The sequence below is a fragment of the Pelobates fuscus genome, chromosome 2 (genome assembly GCF_036172605.1).
Source record: "Pelobates fuscus isolate aPelFus1 chromosome 2, aPelFus1.pri, whole genome shotgun sequence".
In the NCBI taxonomy this organism is placed as follows: Eukaryota; Metazoa; Chordata; class Amphibia; order Anura; family Pelobatidae; genus Pelobates; species Pelobates fuscus.
The window spans coordinates 104,705,863-104,715,473 of record NC_086318.1 but is presented as its reverse complement, the minus strand read 5'-3'; the positions used below and the strand labels follow the sequence as shown (position 1 = coordinate 104,715,473).

Sequence of the window (9,611 nt, the reverse complement as noted above, 5' to 3'; positions counted from 1 at the left end):
TCCAGATGTTCAAACAGCTACTAGATGCATACTTGCAAAAACAGAATATTCAAGGATATAATCTTTCAATGTAGGGTAATAACTGCTTGAGCCAAGGATAAATCTGACTGCCATTCTGGGGTCAAGAAGGCATTTTCCTAGCTTGTTGCAAAATTGGAAGTGCTTCAAACTGGGGGTTTTTTTTTTTGCCTTCTTTTGGATCAACAGCAAAAAACAAATGTGAGGAAGGCTGAACTTGATGGACGCAAGTCTCTTTTCAGCTATGTAACTATGTAACTATATAACTCCTAAATGGCAGATAATTGAGCAGTGAGAATGCAAGGGCATTATCTATACACCAAAACTGCTTCATTAAGCTAAAGTTTTGGTGACTATAGTGTCCCTTTAACTCTTACTTTTCAGGACATTGGTAAATATCCCACTGCCTTGAACATGAGTCAACAAAATGTTTTAAAAGAGTAACATGAAAGGACTGGATACAACACAGAGGAGGCTGGTTGCTTATGTTCCTGTTCAGCGTATTTGGTTGCATCTCTGTTTTTTTCCTACCAATGTTTATTGTTTAACCTTTAGCTAATGTGAATAGTAAAGAAACGCTTAAGCATAATATTAGCTGCTCTATATTAATAGCATGTGCGGATTTATGTAAGAAAATTAATTTTCATAAATCATCCAAGTTGACAAACATTTTGCTACCATAATTAGAAATTACACTTCTATATATGCAGTAACCTCACTAGCACCCAAGGTATCGTATGAGGATGAAACAGAGAGACTTCTGTAAGTAGGCCATTTTTCTATGTGAAGTTATGCATTTAATTATTTATTTTATGAATATTATCAGGTATGTTTAAAAACAACAACAAGATTTGCAACTCAGCAATGTTTTTTTAAATTGAGATTTGAGAACACTTGGGAATTATTGGAATGACATGCCCACTTGGCTATTCGGTCATGGACCAAGGATCCATGGCAGTCAGGGGCGTTTTAACCGCAAGGCAAACAAGGCATTTGCCTTGGGCGGCATTTTCCAGGGGGCGGCAAAAAACGCCGCCCCCAAATGCCTAGGGCAAATTCCTTGTTAGCCTTGCGGCTAACTGGGCTGCCGGTCGGGCTGATGGGCTGTGCGCTTGCGGGCGGGCGGCTGGCGAGGGAGCTCTTCCTCTGAGCGCTCTGCTCAGCTCGCTCGCGCGCCGCAGAGTGAGGCTGGGAGCCGGAATATGACGTCATCTTCCGGCTCCCAGCCTCACTATGCGGCGCGCGAGGGAGCTGAGCAGAGAGCTCAGAGGAAGAGCTCCCTGGCCAGCCGCCTACCCGCCAGCGCACAGCAGCCTGCACGCCCGGCAGCCACTGGACCACCAGGGAGAAAGAGACCTCCCCCCAGCTTTCCCAAAGATAAGGAGGCTGGGGGGTAGGTTAAATTAATTATATATATTATTATATTATATATTATTATATATTATATATTATATATTATTATATTATATTATATATTATATATATGAGAGTGTCTGTGTCTGACAGTGAGTGTGTGTGTCTGACAGTGAGTGTGTGTGTCTGACAGTGAGTGTGTGTGTCTGACAGTGAGTGTGTGTGTGTCTGTTAGTGAGTGTGTGTGTCTGCTAGTGAGTGTGTGTGTGTCTGCTAGTGAGTGGGTGTGTCTGTTAGCTAGTGTATGCGTATCTGTCAGTGAATTTTTGTGTGTGTGTGTGTGTGTGTATTTAGAAGGCGGGACAGGGGGGAAGGGTTGGGTGGGGGTGTCGTGGGGGTGGGGGGGTGGGGGGGGGGAAGAGGGGTTTTGTCCTGCCTAGGGCAGGACAAAACCAGGATACACCACTGATGGCAGTCACATAGCTCGCAACATTTCAAATGGACAAAGAGGGGCATTTTACCTCACTGAAGAGTTTAAGGCACGTACTAAAATGGAGGGGACACAAGTAAAGGGTAGGGTAGATGAAGAGGCACAAGTGTGGTGAGGTGGGATGTAGAGAAAGGTAATTGTAAAGGGGGGATAGAAAGACATGAAGCAAGAGAAAGTCCTACCCATGAAAATGCACCCTGAATGCATACAAACAATGACACACATTTTAAACAGGCCTTGGTATTCACACACTCACAACATATTGTTTGCTCACAGCAGTGTGTTCACCCACACACAGGGTGATTTACTACAGTGAGAATCCACAGTGAAATGTAAGGCCAGAGTAGCAAAATGGAATTTTGACCTTAAAGGGACACTATAGTCACCAGAACAACTACAGCTTATTGAATTTATTCTGGTGACTAGAATCATTACCTTCAGGCCTTTTGCTGTAAACACTGCCTTTTCAGAGAAAATGCAGTGCTTACATTACAGCCTAGTGATAACTTCACTGGCCACTCCTCGGATGGCTGTTAGAGATCCTTCCTGGATCATGGCTGCCTAAAATGCATCCAAACATTCAGTATCCCCTCCCTCTGCATGCAGACACTGAACTTTCCTCATAGAGATGCATTGGTTCAATTCATCTCTCTGAGGAGATGCTGATTGGCCAGGGCTGTGTTTGAATTGTACTGGCTCTGCCCCTAATCTGCCTCTTTGTCAATCTCAGCCAATCATATGGGGAGGCACTGTGATTGGATCAGGCTACCACTTCTCTGCTGATGTCAGCAGACAGTGGGCAGATGTAAAGGAAACAGGGACAACGTAAGCAGCTGCAGACTTGAATACAAGTAAGATTTTACTATATTCAGGGAGGCATGAGGGGGACAGAGGGGCTAGATGGTGGTTTTAACCCTGTAGGGTCAGGAATACATGTTTGTGTTCCTGACCCTATAGTGCTCCTTTAAATTTAAAATCTGCTTTGCATTCACCTTGAATTCTCACTTCAGTGAGAACCATAAAATACACTCCTGCATTCACACAAACACTGACATGCCTTATAAACGCACCCCTGTGTTCACACAGATTCCACACTAATAAGAATCTGTATTCACAAACACTGACACTCAGGGAAATATTCACTAATCTCCAAATGTCAGCAAAATTTTATGTGACTGTAAAAATTTAAGCAATAATGACAGATATACAAATATTCTCTAGCTCAGTTATAGTCATGAGTTGTCTATGCTATCCTAAACATTACAAACTGAATTTCAATTTATTATTGTTCAGAGTTAAACAAATCTGTTTGCATAAAAACACATTGGTTAAACACACAAATATACATTTCCATTCACAATCCCGTGTGTACAAATACTTTGATACTCTATAGAAATACACATATTGCATTCACATAGTGCACATAGTGCACATTCACAGCCCAGCTCAATTATTCTGAAACTACATTTGCAATTCTTTGTTATTTCTCCAAAATCGACTGCCAAAAAAAATTAAAATAAAATAATTGTGGGATTTGCTTTCTAAACAGTTACATGTAAACTAAAAAACAAATGGTGAAATTCAATGTAATAGCCAATCTGTGACTATAGCAGGTTAGATATTTTCAGGGTTGATTAAAGTAAATTCAGAGTGAATTTCAAATGTAAGGTCAAAATAGCCAAACTGAAAATATTTGCTAGTTCAGCTGTGCTTTCCAGTTCAGCTACTTTGGTCTTAAAATTGAAATTCGCTTAGATCTCGCCTATGTATATAGCCCTATCTATTTTCAATTTTTTTTTTCTATTTTATCCTAAATGTTGCAATTCAGTTTTCAGTTCACTGCAATGAACTGTTTAATAAAAGTCCCAGTGTGGATTTGTACATTTTGGTCTCAATTATATATATTTTGTTCTACTACATCAGAGGGGAAAAAAACAAACTTAAAATTGTAAAAGATGTGTTTTGATGAACCTTTAAAGGGTTAAAGAGAGAGTGATGCAGAGAGATGACACAGCCATGAAGATGCAGGGAATGTGGCAGACAGTGCCTGGACCAGTCTTCTCCCTAAAGCAATAGGAAGTTCTTCTGTTGCCATGACAACAAGATGCGCCTCTCACCGAGGCTGATAACACCTCCTCCTCATCGTCTCCTGCCCGGAGCTCTCCCCTGTATTCTAACACCTCTCCTGTAGCCCGCCCACTCCGCTTCTATGCAGCAGTCAGCGTCCTCCTTCCCTTTATTGCTGCAACCTCTAGTTTTCCTCCCATATCATCCTTTCTTGGTTGTATGTGTGCTGCCTTCCCTCTGTCTGCTCCTCCTTTTCCCTCCTCCAACCTTGTGGAGAATAGCTATAAATCATAACTACCACCTCCCCCTCCCCACCACAACCACCCAAAAAAAAAAAGCTTTAAGAAAAAAAAAAGCCTCTGAAACAAAGGAGCCCTGCAGTGTCCCAGGACTAGAAAACACTCCCAGTTCCTCCTCCATATGTTCTTCAGCATTATGTACCATTGGGACTGGGACAACGAGATTTGGGTATCCAGACAATTTGCACTTTAGTCATATGAACTCCCCCTTTAGTTTGACTTCTCCTGAAGATATATTAAAAAGCATCAAGTCAACGAGTTGCTATTTATTTATTTACCCAACACAGTTATACTATCTGCAGCTAATGATATGCACATAAAAATGATACTTTGTACATTATGATTTTACCTAGGTATATTTCGATACTTTTTTTCTCCATGTAGCAGATGTACTGGGATAAGAACTCCAAATACAGTATATGTTGTGGTCTGATTATCTATTTACACATTTTGCTGTATGATACCATACATACCATACCATATACTACTTGGTAGCCACCTAGAAATGGTTGAAATGTATAAGAATATAATTTTGCATGAACTTACTGAGTAATACAAATGATTAGTATAATATAACACATGAAAACAGGCTGTATGTAATTAATTATATTTAGATTTGGGAATTGTTGCTGTATTTATATGAACTGGTGTAGAAGTTGTTCAGGTATATCTTTGTATCTGGCGATGCTCTATAATGATATATGTATATACTGACCTAGGTTTTGAGTTTATTGACTGGTGTGTAGGTGTATGTACTTTTATTTTATTTCTGTTTCTGTACACACAGTTTTAGTTATATGGTTGCAACCATGAGGTATTCTATCCCTAGCACAGCACCCAGTGTAACCTGGATAGTAACTGTGAAATACTAAGTTATTATTTAGTATTTATTGGAGTATTTGTTTGTACAGGTGGTTATCTAGGTGCAGGGCTGCAGTCCCCCATACACTGTGTAATGGGCATTATCAGCAGGATGCTGCCAGTCAGGGTACGTTGAGGTTCACATCCAGGGGGTTGTTGCTATGGAGGAAGGGGCTGTTGCTATGGAGGGGGGTGCAGCTCTGCAGTCCCTCACTCACTGCTAGTGGCTGGACCGTGAATGCGCCGCCTGCCTGCACGTGGAGGTGTGCCAGTGTCCTTCCGCTGCTGGCGGAGGGATCTGCGGCGGCATTGCAGGGGGAGGGGGAGTACGCCCGGGCGCTGCCCTATTTCCTCGGCTTCTCCCGGCTGTCGGAGCTCAGATTATCTCCGGCCGTGACGGAGCCGCCATCACCCGAGCGCCGCCTCACCCACATCCCCACCCCGGGCTCCCGCAGCTCCGCGTTGTTGTTGTCGTGGTACCGTTAGCTCTCGGTCGCCCCCCCCTCCCCTCACTGAAGATGTCCGGCTGGCAGGATTACGTGGATATGCTGATGGCCGATGGCAGCTGCCAAGAGGCCGCCATTGTCGGTTACGTGGACGCCAAATACGTCTGGGCGACGACCCCCGGGGGCTTCTTCCAGACCCTGACGGTAAGAGAGGAGCTGGGGGTCTTCTCCTCTATGCCATGTCCTGTGCACCTGCCTAGGGGGCAAATAACGGGCAGCAACCCCCCACTCACCATCACTACCTTAATACCCACCTTATTATGCCCCTACTCACCATCACTACCTTAATACCCACCTTATTATGCCCCTACTCACCATCAATACCTTAATACCCCCATATTATGCCCTCACTCACCATCAATACCTTAATACCCCCATATTATGCCCCTACTCACCATCAATACCTTAATACCCCCATATTATGCCCCCACTCACCATCAATACCTTAATACCCCCATATTATGCCCCCACTCACCATCAATACCTTAATACCCCCATATTATGCCCTCACTCACCATCAATACCCACTTATTATGCCCCTACTTACCATCACTACCTTAATACCCACTTATTATGCCCCCACTCACCATCACTACCTTAATACCCACTTATTATGCCCCCACTCACCATCACTACCTTAATACCCACTTATTATGCCCCCACTCACCATCACTACCTTAATACCCACTTATTATGCCCCCACTCACCATCACTACCTTAATACCCACTTATTATGCCCCCACTCACCATCACTACCTTAATACCCACTAATTATCCACTCACTCCAGGTCACCACCTTAATGCCCCTACCTTAATATCTTATTGCCCCCTCAGTGACCAATGTATGGCCCCTTCAGTCACCATCGCCCCCTTATTATACCCACTGTACTGCCTACAAGGAGCCAAGCACTCTCTGGACTGCAGCTCCCATGATGTCCAGCCAGCCATCACCAGCTGAGCATCATGGTAAGTGTACTCCAGGGCAGCTGGGGTGCCATGGGTCAGCCATTGCTGCGGTCAGAGGAGGAAGATGTGGGGGTTCTATTCATGGAATGTTATAATGTGTGATCATCATCCTCTGTCATAATCCGTTATCCCAGAGCCTGCAGCTCCATAGACCGGTATTTCTAGTTATGGATGGAGGGTATATTATTTCTCCATATCATATGACGGCTCTTTTTATTATTTTATTCTTTACATAGCGCCCAGTCACTGTCAGGGTGAGATTTACGCACGTGACGTAACCGGCTTTCGTGAATCCCGCCCCCCCATCCTCCATTCTCCATGTTCTTCTGCAAGATGGCGTGCTCCCATTGATTTTTTTTTTTCTTTTTTTCTTCACTGTGGCTTTTGAGCTAGAGGGGTTAAGACACAGGCCCTTATGTGACATGTTCTAGAAGGTCTGTTCCATAAAGAACTTAATTCATGGGAACACTGTCAAGGTGTGGGGTGACATACAATTATAAATTGTGATTTATTTTTTTTCCCCTTTTTAAAGAAGTGGTGATAGTCTGTATTCTTAAGGAACCCCCAGCATATATGCCCTAAATAGAACCTTGTGTATTCTACCTTTGCTTCTTTGTACTGACAGCTGCATAATTTTAATAAATTCAGCACTTCTGATTTTGTGGTATTTATTCAATATACCACTTATTAGCTGAATGTCACACCATTTCAAGGACATGAGCTTGCTAGAAAGCCAGACATTTGATTCAGATGCATTTCATTATTGTCCTTTCAAACAACTTTAACCAAATGAGGATTAACATATTTTGTGGAGTTGTTTTTAAAAAAAAATATTATACGTATATTAGATTGTATTTAAATATTAGTCTGTCACACTTGGCCAGTCATGTTTATTTTGCTCCCCTCCCCCCCCCCCCCCCCCCCCAAAATATATTCGTATTTTGTTTATAGTTGTATCAGTTTCTAGGTCAAGTAAGTCTTTACTTTCCAAAATAATATAACCACAGGCAGTAGGGAACAATAGACACCCCTCTCTAAAAGGAACGTTTTGCAGTGTGTATAATTTGGCTTTGATTCTTTTCATACTGTGCTTTCTATAAATGTGAACTTTGCGTCATATTGTAGTTGGGGGTGGGGGAAATATAATTAAGTTGGAAAACCATTTTTTTTTTATTTTTTTATTTTCCTCACATATAAATTGGGATTGTATGAAAGCAAACATAGCGTTAAGCTTGAATGTGCGTGTGAAAGTTAAGTAACTTTTTAAAATTTTACTTATGTCGCTTTTTAAAGTGTGCGTTATTAACAAACACGAATATCATGAGGTTTTAGCCTCATTTGAATATTATCATAAATGTGGTGATTTTGAATAGCGTTTTAATTTTGAATGCATCTCTCTTTAATTGCTCTATAAAATGCAGAAATTATTGCTGCAGTAAAATGTACAATCAGTAAGTCTCAATACCTATATCACTGTGCTGTTTCAAATAAAAGCCTAGAACTCTACTTACATTCCTGTGATGGTTTTTTTTTTTTTTTGTTTTGTTCCAATTGCCATTTTTAAAGGCACCTCTAGTACACTTACACCCCACCCCCTTGGTAGGTCCCATTCATTGTGGCCAAAAAAAAACAACATATTAAAGTTACTCACACAAGTGAACAATAGCCTATAGCTGCACAGAGACTTATGAAACTGCTAAGGATTGGTTGAGATCTGACAACTTTTAGTTGAAGATGATGTCACAGGGAAGTATTGGAGCCTGGAATCTGAAGGAAATACTCATACTCAAGTATTGGGTATTTTTGGTTATACTCATAAAGCTACAATGGATATAAGGAAAGGGAACACTGACAGTGTTGTCTTTAAAGATGATTAAAATGCTAACTGTACTCTTCCCCCCGCCCCTCCTTTTTTCTTTCTTTCAAATGCACATAGCCAATGAAATGTGTATGGTATCCTTTGCACATTGTTTAATATATGGCCCTTGTATGAAGTATCCCTAATTTGACTAAACTGGGAGTTTAGAATTGATATGGGAAAACTGAGAATTGTGGACGATTTCCAAATTGTAGGCCAAAATATATTCACTATAAAATAGATGGGTTAGTGATTATACTCTTTGTCTATTTTCCTAAAATTTGCACACACTTCCTTCTGTCGCTTTTACACGATTTTCTTGTTTTGTGATGTATACACTTTTATTGCAAAGATTTACAGATGCTTTGTGGCTGTATTTCTGTACAAAAAGGAAAAGAAACAAACCAAAAAAAACCACATCCTACACATTGTACTGACCTCCAATATGAGATGTAGCGTAAAATTTAGATGTGAAATAGAAAATCCGTTCCATGAGCACAATGGCAATTTGCACATAGTTTGTAAATATCCTGTTTTACAGAAAATTTGCGTGTGTGTGTGTGTGTTTGTGTGTGTGTGTATATATGAATGGTAACTTAAAGGGACACTATAGTCACCAAAACAACGTTGGCTTAATGAAGCAGTTTTGGTGTATAGATACTGCTCAATTATCTGTCATGTAGGAGTTAAATCACTTTGTTTATGCATCCCTAGTCACATCTCCCTCCATGTGACTTACACAGTCTTCCTAAACACTTCCTGTAAACAGTCCTCTAATGTTTACACTTCCTTTATTGCAAATTCTGCTTAAATGAGAATTTCTTATCTCCTGCTCTGTTAATAGCTTACTAGACCCTGCTGGAGTCTCCTGTATATAATTAAAGTTCAATTTACAGAGCAGGAGATAAAAACTGTTTAAGTTACACCTGACTTAAAAATGACACCATTTTGTTTTCATGCAGGCTTTGTCAGTCACAGCCAGGATTGAATAAGCAGAGACATGATCTATGCACCCAAACTGCTTCATTAAAGCTTGTTATTTTGGTGACTATAGTGCCCCTTTAAATGGTTACTAATAACTCTTTTGAGAGGGGGGACCAATCAAGTGTAATATGCTCTACTGGTTATTGTGGAGTAGTTCCCCCGCCCCCCCCTCCCCTCTCAATGCGCTGCGAAAAAAAAGATTTACTTGA

General features: G+C 41.3%; 1 protein-coding gene across 1 annotated transcript in view; it reads left to right on the top strand.

Moving 5' to 3' along the window:
* The first annotated feature begins 5,361 nt into the window (after positions 1–5,361).
* The window catches only part of PFN2 (profilin 2), a 37,840-nt gene continuing 33,590 nt past the window's right edge, over positions 5,362–9,611 (top strand). Inside the window, exon 1 of the mRNA XM_063442518.1 lies at positions 5,362–5,738. Coding sequence (XP_063298588.1) covers positions 5,607–5,738 — 132 coding nt within the window. The 5' untranslated portion in view covers positions 5,362–5,606. The remainder of the gene's footprint in view (positions 5,739–9,611) is intronic.